The 14,947-nt window shown below is 41.9% G+C and overlaps 1 protein-coding gene across 1 annotated transcript in view; it reads left to right on the forward strand.

The window, feature by feature from the left end:
- The window catches only part of UNC5D (unc-5 netrin receptor D), a 255,875-nt gene that overhangs the window by 199,789 nt on the left and 41,139 nt on the right, over positions 1-14,947 (forward strand). The window contains exons 12-13 of the mRNA XM_039220338.1: positions 11,128-11,296; positions 13,655-13,882. Coding sequence (XP_039076269.1) covers positions 11,128-11,296; positions 13,655-13,882 — 397 coding nt within the window. The remainder of the gene's footprint in view (positions 1-11,127; positions 11,297-13,654; positions 13,883-14,947) is intronic.

The raw sequence follows: 14,947 nt of genomic DNA on the forward strand, positions 1-14,947 counted from the left end.
GAGATTTGGGAGCAGGGGTGGGTAGTGTTAATATGAAAGAGATAAAGGAGTCGAAGATAATTCCCAGAATTCTGCCTTGGGAACTGATGATTAACTAGTAGAGAGAGATTTGCCAGCTGAAGGTCACCTGAGAGTTTGTGATAATAGTTGCACCAGGAGCCACTTTGGATTTCTTTCCAGAGAGTAAACACAGTCCTTGGATGTACAAGAAAGGGGATAGAAAGGAAATTGATGAAAGAATAAATCAACAAAAGGCAAAAAATAATATTTATAACCAAGAAAAAAGACAATCGCTGAACAGAAAAATCCCAAGTGGGGCTCTGGGCCAGAGCGTGTGACAGCAATACAGTGACAGCAAAATGTCACGATAGCAGGCATGGACTGTGCCTACCTGATGTGCAAAGCAGTCTTCTGCTTGCCTTTGTTTTCTTTGCCCCCCTAGCTGGGTAAGAATCTGCCAATCATGGTGTGCATTGAAGTGAACTGATAACATACATGACTTGTCAGGAAAGTAGTACAGACTCCATCATTGGCATCACCTGAGAGATCAAGAATACTCCGAAACAAGATGGAGGAGAGTGAGAACACGGATTCACAAGGCCTATGTTCCATCCCCCCATGTAACCTACAGCCTGCATAGCTATGAGCAAGTCATTTTCTTTCTCTGGGCCTCAATTTTATAATCTAGAGATCTTGCCTATTATTAGCTGCATTCCAGGATTTTGGTGAGGGACAATAAAGTGATGTCATATATGAGAAGTCCCGTGTGAAGTATAAAGTGCCCTACAAATGCTACATTTCAATATTATTTTCTTTCACTTAGCCTTGTTTCATTAAATGTTTGTTTATTTTGAAAGAGAGAGAGGATGAGAGAGAATTCCCAGCAAGCTCCACTATGTCAGTGCAGAACCTGACATGGGGCTCAATCCCACCAACTGCAAGATCATGATCTGAGCCAAAATCAAGAGTCAGATGCCTAACCAACTGAGCTACCTAGGTGCCCCTAACTTTTTTTTAATTACATAAATAACAAGTTTTCTACCACCCATTGGATTTGCTTTAGTCTGTCCCAATGATGTTGGACTTTTCCCTTTTGACTGCTACTAAGTTTCTAGACTCAGGAAAGATTAATCTGGTGAAGCAAACATAGTAAGTGCTCACTCTAAAACCAGAGCCTCATGAAGAAATGAAGGACTCTCTGCATCAATTGCTTTGAGTCTACTTCTATCTCTCATAACATTGTGGCCTGTGACTTCTACCTTAGAGACGTGTTATATGGGTCCAAACATTGGACTCCAATGGGCCATTGTTCATATTAGGAGATCAGTGACCAGTCAAGCTGGACAGGTGGCTTATGCCATGTTGAATGAGCTTTGTCAGGATTTTCTCCCTAGATGGTGATGGATATAAGGGAATAAGTTGTTTCCGTCACCATTTGTGTTCAATGCTCGGGCATAAACTGGAGTCCTGCCTGTTGCTTCAAGTGAGTTTTAGAAATTTTTATTAGAAGAATCAGAATGGCAACCATCTATCCCTTGAGAGGGATTTGGCAGTATTGAACTCTCTATCAGGCAGAGGGAGCTGTTGAGGAGGGAAGGCTTTGTAAGTAACAAGCAAAGGTGCTTTTAGCGCTAGTGCAATGGGAGCAAATTGCTGCCATTTGGGAACACATTCTTTCAGGCTACCAGTGCCATGCAGTGTGATCAAACGGGCAGTTAATCAAATGGTATCTTAATAGCCTAGAAGGGTTAATGCACCTTTAGCTAAAGACTGTGCTCTTGACTGTGGTGAAATCACAATGGCTTCTTCACAAAGTCATTTAGGTTAGACTATCATGCCATTACCCCAAAACCAGAGGAGGGGAAGAGAAGAATAGAGAGAGAGGGAAAAGAGGGAGAATTCTCAATTCTCACATTGTCATTTTATGATCTGCTTTTTTTTTTTTTTGAGAGAGAGAATTTCCCCATATGATGCTCTTTACCGTTCCTTCCACCTCACGCCCTCCTGGTCTGCAAACAAATATGCATAAATAAAAATTGCCATCACTTTAATCAAGGTATATTTGAAGACCCTGTGAGCTCACAATGTGAAGTGATTAGAACGGTCCAGAGGAGTATTTAATTAAAGATGCCATTGACAAGATAACAATGGTTTGTGAATGTTGTTAATAGATCTGAATGGAAGGTGGACCTTAATTCAATAAGGAAAGTCATCGGTTCATGAGTATGATTGCACATTGTAAAGGAACACCACATACTGTAATTATTTTTATTTGTATGTGCCATCTCTTTTATTGCCCATGCTGGAAGTAGAAATAACCTGTCCTATTAGGATATTTAATATATATCATCCTTTCCACTTCACTTAGTTATAGGCTAGTAAAAATGCTGGGAGAACACACCAGCCCATGCTGAGGCTGCCCTCTGTGCTTTCTTGAAACAATACACACATCCCTTTAAAAAACCTGGATGACCAACATCCTAAGTCCCTCGGTTCTAAGCTCTGAGACAAACTAGTAATAGTAACTTCCTAGGACTCCATAAAGCTGTGAGAACGAGGATGGGCCTGCTGGTGGCTGACACATGGAAATAACCCAATGGTCACCTGACCCCTTGGTCCAGCTGTGTGGTGTCTTGGAGACCACAGGGGACCAGGAAGCAGAAGCAGGGGGATCTCTAGGTTCTGACTTTAAAGTGAGCAAGCCACAAAAAGCCACCTAGCAGACCAAAGAATGCTCCCCCCACCCACCCAAAGATGTCCACGTTCTAATCCCTGAAACTTGACAATGCTCTCATCCATGGCAAAAGGGACCTTATGGGTGTGATTAAGGTTAAGGACCTTGAAAAGGAGAAATTACCATGGATTGTGCAGGGGGGCTCATGGAAGGGTCCTTCTAAGAGGAAGGAGGGAGTATCAGAGACAGGTAAGAAATGTGTAGTGGCAGATGGAACAGGGGTCTCCAGCTAACGAATGTGAGTGGTCTCTAGAAGCTGGAAGAGTCAAGGAAATGAATTCCTCTCTAGCACGTCAAAAAGAAACACAACCTCTCTGACATACTCGTTTTAGCTCAGTGAGACTTCTAACCTACAGAACTGCATGATAAAACATCTGTGTTGTTTTAAGCCAGTAAGTCTGTGGTACAGCAACAGTGGGAAACTACCACAAGCTTCTGTTACAACCAGGGTACCTCAGTGCCCTGCTTTCCTAAGTCTCAGTCCCTACAAATACAACCTCCTAACTCTCATGCCACTGTTTTACCTTAGAAATGTCAGGTTTGGGGGATGTATCCTGAGGAACATCCATTCCTTCCACTGACTGCCTCTGCACATAACCCTCAACCACCACCACTAACAGGACAGGAAATTCTAGTCCCCACTCTGTCTCAAGTGAGGTGTGACTTTGGCTGTGTCAGTCCACCTCATGGTATGTCCTGTGTTTCCTCATCTGCACAACGATGGTATGGGGACTGATAACTCATAGGTCCTTTCCCAGCCTCAAATAAAATGATCCTAGAAATAAGACTCAGGGGTTAGTCCAGAAGAGTCTGGTTCCTCCCATTCAAAATATAAATGAACAGAAAATCGAGTCGGTATAAAACTGTTTTAGCTGTGTGCCACATAGATAGACACAGCCCCGTTGCCTATCACTGTAAAGTGTCTCAATGAGCTGTCATTCCACTTCTCCTGGTAAACAAGCTGAACACAAGCCTGACACTGCATGAAAGATGAGCCTTAAATTGTATCTAGGAGCTAGTGGTTTACACATGATTTGTGATTCCTTTAGTATATTAATTGGTAAACACCTATGCATGTGTATGTAAACTAAAGCCGTTTAACATATGCAAACAGTTTAATCTCTCAGTGTGGTATTGCTCACATCACAGCAAACTCACATATGTGCTCTGGTGCCAATTCTAATTCCCCTCCCACCCATCGCCCCATGTGCCATCTCCCCTCCTGTGATCTTATTTCAGATAATACCGTGTGGGTGACCCAGATCTTTAAACCCTTTCCTGGTTGAGCCTTATGCTTCTATCCTCAGTGAATTGTGCTTGTCGCTTGTTGTAATCCACAATCTAACTGCTCCTTTCCCCACCCCAACTAATAGAATATAATGGCTTGATGAGCTATAGCATTATCTCCAGTTCCTGCTAACCAACCTGACATCCTTGCTTATCAAGCCACACACTGTTTAGAAACAGGAGGTGTAGGACAGTCCCCATGTGGATGTCTTTTCCACCACAATAGCATCATCCAAATCCTTAAGACTGAGTACTTTACCTTGACCAGCCTCCAACTGGCATTTTAGAAATCTGCCGTCTCTGTATTGGACAGTCACCAAGCCCCCACTGTGTGAGGTGTAACTCTGGCTGTTTTCTCAAGATCTACACAACTTTTCTCAAATGTTAGTGCTGGGGCTACCTTGCATATGAAGAAGAAAAGAAAAAGCTTTGGTTCCTTGGCTCTGTCCCAGAAATACAGACTCAAACTCTTAATTGCTGGTGTCCACAAATATAATTTTGAATAGCTTGGGGCGCCTGGGTGGCTTAGTCGGTTAAGCGTCCGACTTTCGCTTAGGTCATGATCTCACGGCTCGTGGGTTCGAGCCCCGCGTCGGGCTCTGTGCTGACTGCCAGTTCAGAGCCTGGAGCCTGTTTCAGAGTCTGTGACTCCGTCTCTCTCTGACCCTTCCCTGCTCACGCTGTCTCTCTCTCTCTCTTCTAGAAATAAATTTTTTAAAAAACTTTAAAAAAATAATAATTTTGAATAGCTTCTCAAAGACTTATGAACCACTTTATAATTTCAGGACCAAAAACCTTCGAGGAATCTACTGTGATAAAGAGACTTTGCTTAACTTCTCTCTTTTTCCTCTGTTCTGCTCTTCACCCTCTATTCTCCCTTTCCAAAAGTCTTTTCTTAAATCACACATGGCAGTTATGGAACAAAAGTCCTCAGGTGACCTGGTTGGGGTTGACTGATGAGCCACACCGGCTTTCAGGGTTCCATTTCTGTGGGAGGTTCTATGATGTCATTTTCCTGGGGCTTATTTGAAAGGTCTGGCCAGAGCAGGAGAATGAGACAAGTGTCTGACTCAAATAAAACAACAGAAATAATAAACCCAAGCCCTGTGATTTTCATCCACAGCAATGTTAACATTCAGGTCAATATAGGAGGGTTTTAATGAAAGGAGAAAAAGAGTACAATAGTTAACAGTGTATATCTTCTTGGGTAGGCAACTGTAGAAGGCTGGAGCTACCTTGTTTCCTGAGCTCTAATTTTAAGACTAAGTACAGCTTCCATCCATCTGCCCTTTATGTCTACTCCATTAAAATATGATTTAATTATGTATCGACCCAGGGTCTGGCATAGTAAAACTATCATTACTCTCCTGCCTGCATTCCTGAGTGATACACTGGGTAAAGGTGATCAAACCTACATTAATCTATAATATAGACTATAAGGAGCAAAGGTGGGAGCAGTAATTATCAAGCGCAGCATGGCAGACAACAACAATGAAAATCTCATCTCAAAATGTGGAGCTGGTTGTTTTCCTTGAAGAGAGTGACACATTCCTAGTCCAGAGTCAGGTCAAGATACATTGAGAACAAAATGTGCACAGATCCACCTCTAGACCTGCAGGGGTTAGCCATTGCCACCTCGGAGCTGACCTTGTTCAGCATGATCTTCGTTTCCAGTGGTGTGCGGGTGGGTGGTGCAGAATGATAGTCACTACGTGGCTGGCTGGTATGGCCATTGTGACCAAGCTTGGACCATCGCTGCCCCACCAGCAGCAGCACCCATCACCCGCACACATTTATGCAGAAGTCAGTGACCTTACTGATTTAATTGTAAGAAGTCTAGAAAAATTTTCCCTGGGCCTCTATCTCCATTCATTCCTTCATCCATTCATTTCAAAATAAACTATTTTTGACACAACTTCAAACTTAAAGGTTGCAAGAATAATACCATTTCTAGCCATCTCATACCCATATTCACCAGTGTTGACATCTTACCAGTTTGCTGTATTCTGCTCTCTCTCCATATGTGTACATCTGTGCATATACACACAAAATACCTATCTACAAACTTCCACATATACATATGTATTCTTGTAACCATTATGAACAAGATGTCCTTTCACCCCTACCTACTTCAGTCTGTATATCCAAAAAAGGAATTATCTTATGTAACCACAGCACAATTCTCCAAATCAGGAAATTAACATTGTTACCATTCTATTATCTACCCCAACCTATTCACATTTCCCCTGTTTCCAAATAACATCCTTTATATCTACTGCCATGTGCCTTTTATTCTTCTGTAATCTGGAGCAGTTCCTAAGTCTGTCTCTCTATTTTATGACATGGACAGTTTTAATTTAAGAGTGCAGATCAGTTCTTTTGCACAGTGTCCCTCAATTGGGACTTGTCTGATTGATAGTTTCCTGTGGTTAGACTCAGTTTATATGTTATTGGCAGGAATGTTACAGACAGATGCTAAGTTCTTTTCACTGTGTCATTTCGGGAAATATGTTCTCTGTCCATCCATCTCATCGCCGATATTGACTTTGATAACTTAGGGTAAGTACTGTCCATCAAGATTCTGCGCTGTAGAGTAGTATTTTACCCTTTGTGATTAGTAAGTACTTTGTGGGAAGACACTTTCAAACCCTATATAGAGTTCTTTACTACTTTCTAAATATTCACCAAATAGACTACCATCCATTCATAATTCCTGACTGAATCAAGTATTTTTTTTAAATGTTTTATTTATTTCTGAGAGAGAAAGAGAGAGTGAGAGTGAGCAGGGGAGGGTCAGAGCAAGATGGAGACACAGAATCTGAAACAGGCTCCAGGCTCTGAGCTGGCTGTCAGCACAGAGCCTGACACAGGGCTCGAACCCACAAGCTGTGAGATCATGACCTGAACCGAAGTCAGATGTTTAACCTACTGAGCCACCCAGGTGCCCCTGAATCAAGTATTAATATGATCGGTTACCACATGGTTTCCAACATTTGTTAACTGACTTTCTGTTGCAGAGAACAGTTTTCCCTTATTCATTCATATCCATAGATTTCATGACTTCTGTTAGTCAATGGGTTATAATCCTATACTACCATTATTTACTCTAATACCCAAAATGTTCCAGTTTTTGACCGGTAGGGACCACTACAAGCTGGCTCTTCTGGCCTTCTCAAGAAATATTTCTGAGTGCTTACCAGTGGCATATAGACAATGATGAAAAGGAAAAAATAATCCCTGGCCCCATAGGGCTTACATTCTTGTTTGTGGGAGACAAAAATAAATATAATATGCAAACGGTGTGTTGCATTAAAGGATAGTAAGTATTGTGGAGACAAGTGAAGACCAGCTTTGGTGTTGGGAATGGATTGGGGAATGCCTCACTAGTAGGCATCACTGACCAAAGACCTGAAGGGCATGAAGGAGCTGATCGTGTGGCTAGCTGGATGAAAATTTCCAGGCAGCCCCCAGCACTCCAGAACAGCAGAACAGCTGTGAATCCTGGAGGTGGGAACACGTTGGTATTTTCAGTGGGATTCTGCTGGTTGCCGAGCTGAGGACTGACTGTGGGAGGTAAGGATGGAAGGATGGCCAATGTGCCTTAAATTACCTTAAATAGTGTACATCTCTAAAGCCGTGAAATGTTTGTTAAAGCATATCTCGTTATAATGACGATTGATTGACTCAATTAGCCATTTCAAAAAGCACAGTTGCTGTGAAAATAAGACTCTTAAAGAGGCAGGAAAGGTGGGCATTCAGGGTTGGAGAAGCAGAACCTCCACCCACTGAGCACATATTAGGTGATTTTTATACCTTTTTTTTTTTAAGCTCTCAACAATCTTAGAGTGGGTGTTATTTTGCACATAAGGAAAGTGAGGCTCAGAAAAGCCTGGCTTTCCCTTCTGCCACTAGGGATGTGGTCTCTGGGACAATGCTCTGAAGTGCACAGGGAGGACACAAGTAGGACCTTAGCACAATTTTTTATTCACTTTTCCTATGTTCTCTGCAACTACTCTTCTCATGGTTTCCCTTTCTGGAACTAAATAAAGTAACAGTGTGAGCCTTTCTGTCTTACCAGACTATGGGGCAAAATGCTCTTGTGGCCGTTGGAAACACCCTTTCCCACCATGGGTATCTTGTGGCTGGGGGCATCAACCCTGCAAAGCTGGCAGAGTTTTCCTCAGAGCCCTCAGCTGCACTGTGGAAGCAGAAATCTAAAGTCATAGCCTTGTTTCCATACACTTGTCCAACAAGCCACTTGGCTACGCAGTACTGGCTCTCAAATTATTAATCTTTTTATATCCATAAGTGTTCATCAATATGCCGGCAGATGGATGGATGGATGGGTGGGGGGGTGGATCAAACACAAGGAGAAGGACAGGTAGCAAAAGTCAAACACAACCAGACTTTCCCATCTATACTAGAGTCTGTGATGCACAATGGTGGCTCATATGATGACCCTGAAGTCACTGATGTTATTCACAGTTATCATTAGCTCACAACAATTTTAGAAAACCGTGTTGCCATTTTGTTTTCCTAGCAAGAGCATGAACACATCCTTGTCATATGTACTATGGGAAAACTGAAATGCCATCCATACTATGCTTGTAAATCTTTATTTTGCTCAGGTCCAGTTAAAGACTTCTCTCCCCAGACCTCTGTCCTCAAATGACCTAAGTTTGTATCCATGACTACACTTGAACTCCATTTTCCCCCTATCTTTACTTGAGATGTCACAAGAGCCAACCATCGGACCAGAAATCTGCTAGTGGTTAAAGGGAAGGAAAGTGCATCTGGTCAGAGAGCAGGAGCCCACATGGAGTCAGAAATTTAGGGTTTATTTTACAGCTCATCACTTTGGCAACTTCTCTGTGACCTTATGTGGTTAACACCTGCCTCCACAGGTGTCAAGAGCTTTAATTAATATTTGTAAATCTCCCTGATTGCCATAGGTAGAAGATGGCAGGAAGGGACACATGATTATTAATCATGGGGAAGAAAAATGGTGAGATTTAAGTTTCATTCCTTTGCCAGAGACCAACACCCACAGACACTGTTTTCACTGAAGGAAGATTAGATATAAATCTTGATTTACTTCCTTTGCACTTGTGGAAATGCCCAGCACCTATTTAATGCAAAGCTCCTATTCCCTGCTCTGCTGAAGACTCGCCATGCTCCGCCTCTGATTCCTAATGCTGTTTAAGTTAGTACGGAAAGAGCCTTGCTATTCACGAGTGTGAGAGTTCATCTAATTAGCTGATTTCAGTTCATTTGGCATTAAATAATTCCCCAAATTCCCATATGTTTGAACAATATGTTCAACAAGGGGGATGATTCTCTGAAAGCAATTAAATCTTTCTTTTAGGAGAGCTTGTCATCGGTCACTCATAAGCATCCCTGCCTTTCCTGCCTGTGATGAATGCAAGCAGCAATTACACAGAAAGCACTTAACCTTCTCTAATGGCCACTGGCAAGCATTCACATACAGGCTGCCACTTCGTGCGGCTTGTAGTTCACACTGGAATTTTACATCCCCCCACCCCACCCTGAACCTCAGTATATCGTTCTAGGCTGTTCAGGGAGCATTTGTTCTTGCTAGTACACTACTTTCCAACCTTGCCCACCTTGCTCGCTGCTCTGCTTAAAAGTAAATGCAGACATATTTTCAGTGCACTCTGAGCCCTGGTTGTACGGGGGAAATTGTCCACTTTGGACTCTAGTTGCCTAGGTGGAAGACTGAAAATTTTAAATCCAGCTTCAGGGCTTTCTGGATAAGGAGGGGCATACTGTATTCACATTCAGACCTGTTTTAGATACAGGGAATAGAAGATGCTCCCTCCCACTTATACACCTGGACTTCTTTTCCAGTGGCACAATATGGATCATGAGCTACAGGGTAGCCATTCCTATCTTGAGAGAGAACAAGCAGTATCAACTAAAGCAATTCAGAAATTAATAACATGTTAGATATATTCCTAGAAAAACTGTTTATACAAGATCGTGGAAAAGGTGGTATCTTTTATTGCTAAATTTCATTTTTATCTTGTTCAAGGAATTGCTTTTTTGATGAGGGGTGACATATTTAAATGCCCTTCCTGGGCTGGGTAAGAGAAAACTTCAGTAATAATGACAATCCTCTCTCTCATGTAGCATTGTTCATGAGAGTCCTAAATTGCTTTGACTAGATTCTGTAACACTGTATTCTTACATGTGAAAAATAGAGACCCCCTCCAAAAAAAAAAATCAGTTGTTCAAAAACACAAACAGTTGGGGAAGAATGAGCAGACTTTTGGGTTCTTCATGTCATTTGGGGGCAGAGATTAAAACCAAAAGACAAGAAAATGAAAGAAACATTCAGTGATATCATTTCCCTCTAATTAAATTTCACTTTCTTTTACTTGTTTCATGACTCTGTGTTCCCACTGTGAATAACTCACAATACAGAAAAATCTGAACATTGGGTTTGGGTGGAATGACTTTGACTTTGGAACTAAAATAGGAAAGAATTGAAAGATGTATATTGATGTTTTTGATGACTCACATTTATAACTCTCTCCTGTGCTATCACCATATAACCTGTGTGTTTGCACGTTGGCAGAAAACAAAGGCTTTCAAAAGCACAGGTGATGTACTCAACGTGGGTATATTTGAAGTGTTGCTTCATTCCATAATAAGTTGTTTTATCACTTACTAGCATTAAAAATATTTGTACAGTGTGTTGTTGGGAGGAAGGAATCATTCATTCCTATAAACTCTCGGCCTTGGTCATTGATCACGTTATCAATGAGAATAAGGATTCAGTAGTTGTGTGTGACCCCAGCCAGGTCTTTGCTTTCTTCTCTTCTGCCCTATATTTCTGAAGAAGCACTTGTCATTTTGTCACAGCCTAGATTTGAAACCCAAGCTAACCTCCGTCCGTGTGCTTGAGCAGTTCAGGATAAATGGCTGTTGCCCAGACCAGCCCTGTGCATGTGTGGCACCATGCAGGAGCGAATCCTGGGAAACAGTTTGGCTCAGCCTGAAGAAAACTCTAGTCTGTAACTAAATTCTCATTGAAACATACCCCCTCCTTGACATGCTTCTTGTTTCCTTTCCCAACCATAAAGCCTCCAGTCAGATGGATCTGAGGTGCTCCTGAGTCCTGAAGTCACCTGTGGCCCCCCAGACATGACTGTCACCACGCCCTTTGCATTGACCATACCACACTGTGCAGACGTCAGTTCTGAGCACTGGAACATCCATTTAAAGAAGAGGACGCAGCAAGGCAAGTGGGAGGTGAGACCCTATTCTTCTTTTTTAAAAAATGGGAGACTATAGATGCTGGCAAGGACGTGGAGAAACGGGCACCCTCCTACACTGTTGGTGGGAATGTAAACTGGTGCAGCCCCTCTGGAAAACAGTGTGGAGGTTCCTCAAAAAATTAACAATAGAACTCCCCTATGACCCAGCAATAGCACTGCTAGCAATTGACCTAAGGGATACAGGAGTGCTGATGCATAGGGGCACATGTACCCCAATGCTCATAGCAGCACTCTCCACAATAGCCAAAACATGGAAAGAACCTAAGTATCCATCAAGTGATGAATGGATCAAGAAGATATGGTTTATCTATACAATGGAATACTACATGGCAATGAGAAAGAATGAAATCTAGCCATGTGTAACAACATGGATGGAACTTGAGGGTGTTATGTTGAGCGAAATAAGTCAGGCAGAGAAGAACAGATACCGTATGTTTGCACATATAGCTGGATTAGGAGGAACTTAATGGAGGACCATGAGGGAGAAGAAGGGGAAAAATAGTTGGGGAGAGGGAGGGAGGCAAACCATGAGAGACTCTTGAATGCTGAGAACAAACTGAGGGCTGATGGGGGTGGGAGAGATTTTATTTATAAAATCTATTTATAATCTATTAAAATCTATAATCTATTATATAATCTATATATTTTATATAATCTATAAAATCTATTTATAATCTATTTAATCTATTTATAAAAAACAGTACTAATGAAAAAAATAAAAAATGGGATTTGGCGTTCACCTATGGGATAGATTTAACCTTACCCTCTCTTAACAGGAGGCTGCTGTGAAATCTGTAAGCATTTTCTCGCATTTTCAAATGGTTGGTGGTTTGTGTTTTACAACATCCTCAAGACACTGGCTAGTGTTTCTCCATGGTATTTGAAAAGAGAGGCAAGAGAGAATCCAGGGCTTTTCTGTTTGGCTTTAGAATACATCACTTGTCTGTATTCACTCACACAGATAGTTTACCCTTATGTGCCCATCCTTGGTCCATAACACCTTTACTCCTGTCCTTCCTCCCAGACCATGTCCCTGTCTAAATGGACTTTCCCTGTGGCCTCTGTGGAGACAGAGAGAAGGCTCAGGGCGCCCAGGTGGTGTTCGTAAAAGAAACTTCTCTCTGACTTTACCATCCTAGGGATTATAACATGTTGAAATGTTCAGCAACACAATAGTTGGCTAACTATATTTTGGTGAGTTAATGAATGCATTGAAAATTATTGAGTGTCTGTCTCCCTTCGTATAGGAGTAATTTGAGAGAGATACAGCACAGGAAAGAACAGAAGAGACAAGAAAACAAGGAAGCATATGAGGAAGGGTAACAACAAGAGAGACAGACATGGCAGAGATTGCAGTGGAATTACTATTTTAAGTGAAACCTCTGATTTATCTGTCTGATAGGGATTCCTTTTATGTCTGTGTGAAGTCAGTTTGCATGAAAGCAGGTGAATTATCTTGCTGGAACACAATGACCTGCTTCCTCTAGCCTTGGGATCTTTCCTCCCAGGAGGTGCTTCCAGCAAACGGAGTAAAAGGAAAATCTTGTTTCTTTCCGAGAAGAAAATTCGCAGTTGCTACAATGGATTACATTTACCCTGCCCAGCTATCTCTGAAACTGGCCCAGTCCTCTTTGTTGAAAATGCATTCTGCTATTTCCTCAGTCCTAGTACAGCTAGGGGCACATTTCCCAGGCATGAAGTTCCGTGGGCTTCATAAAGGGGCCAAGTTTCGCTGTCTTTTCCATTATGGTTTGCTTTGCCTTGATTTTTACCATTTTAGTTTTTCTGTTGGGCACTTCCTCACAAGGTCTTCATCCAGATGGTGTTATATTTATCTTCTACCCAACCAGTCACACACACCAAAGTTCTTATCAGGGATGGGGAAATATTCTAGGCCCTTTTATTGAAACTATTTCTTTAATGGCCCCTCACGAATGAATTCAGTACAAAGAGGATAAAATATTTGAAAAAAATAAGTATTACTTTCAGGATATTGGAAGAGATTTTCAGAATAGACTTTTTTGAAAACAAAGTTTACTTTTTGCTGTTAAAGATTTTCATAAATTCAGCACTGAACAAATTACTGAAAAAAAAAGGAGAACTCTGGAAATGAAGTTTGTTGTAACCTATAGAATTTCTATATGACTTAATATAACTCTTTAAGTTCCCAATATAAACAGTTACAAGGTATTTTGAGAGAAAAAGAGCATTTAACATCCAGAAAAATAGGACAGTAAAAATATTCTGAAAAAGATTGTATATGACCATGCAAAGTCATTGTTAAACCACATCTTCTCTCCAAGCTGAGAGTTAACACACCTTTTCCCAACAGGAAGTGATGTCAGTGGAAGATGAATCGACATCCTGTTATTGCCTTTTGGACCCCTTTGCATGCCATGTGCTCCTGGACAGCTTTGGGACATATGCCCTCACCGGAGAACCAATCACAGACTGTGCCGTGAAGCAACTCAAGGTGGCGGTTTTTGGCTGCATGTCCTGTAACTCTCTGGATTACAATTTGAGAGTCTACTGTGTGGACAATACCCCTTGGGCATTTCAGGTCAGCCTTTTCTCTAGAATTCTTTTGGTGTCATGAAAGCATGTGGTTTCCTAAAGATCGGTATCAGTAGGGAATTTTGTTGCTGAGGGTCGGCACAATGAAGCCACACGACTGGCTTGCTGGGGATACCTATCTTGAAGCAAGAGTTGTGTTACTGTACATCTAAGGATGTGCTGAGTTCCCCAAGGACATGAGGTACTTGGCATTCAAGAAGAGAGAAGGGTTAAATAAACACATATAGAGAACACTGTGTGATGAATCATAAACGGACTAGAAATGTCGTCAGAATTCAGAAAACAAGGGCACCTTTGTGGCTCAGTCAGTTAAGCATCCAACTTTGGCTCAGGTCATGATCTCACAGTTTGTGGGTTTGAGCCCCATGTAGGACTCTGTGCTGACTGTCAGCTCAGAGCCTGGAGCCTGTTTCAGATTCTGTATCTCCCTCTCTCTCTCTGACCCTCCCCTGCACATGCTGTCTCTATCTTTCAGAAATAAATAAAACATTAAAAAAAAAAAGAATTCAGAAATCAGAGGTCCCAGGGTGCATGAGTGGCTTAGTTGGTTATGCATCTGACCCTGGATCAGGTCATGATCTCGCGGTTCATGAGTTGGTGCATCGCGGTGGGCTCTGTGCTGACAGCTCCAAGCCCAGTGCCTGCTTTGGTTTCTGTGTCTCCCCTCTCTGCCCCTCCCTGGCTCATGCTCATATACTCTCTCTCTCTCAAAAATAAATAAATAAAGACAAAAAAAGAAAGAAAACAGAAACCCAATTGCAAGAGAGATATCGGAGAACATCGGAGAACCTTGTGAGAGGTGAGGTGTTTGTGAACCTTCATGAATGGGTGTGACTTAGTAGCAAAAGAGAAAGGAACACCATGTCAGGAAAGTAGAATGGCATGAGCCACAGGAACAAGAGTTATCTGATGTGTGGGAGGAAGTGCGAAAATTGCTTGAACCACCCAAAAGTTGTAGTTAGGGAACAATGATTATAAATCATACCTATCAGCAGGCAGTCATATTATATCCTGGATACATAGTCTGTTAATAATTAGGACTACTAAGGCA

This window comes from Hyaena hyaena, unplaced genomic scaffold (genome assembly GCF_003009895.1).
Source record: "Hyaena hyaena isolate Hyena2069 unplaced genomic scaffold, ASM300989v1 scaffold_885, whole genome shotgun sequence".
NCBI lineage: Eukaryota > Metazoa > Chordata > Mammalia > Carnivora > Hyaenidae > Hyaena > Hyaena hyaena.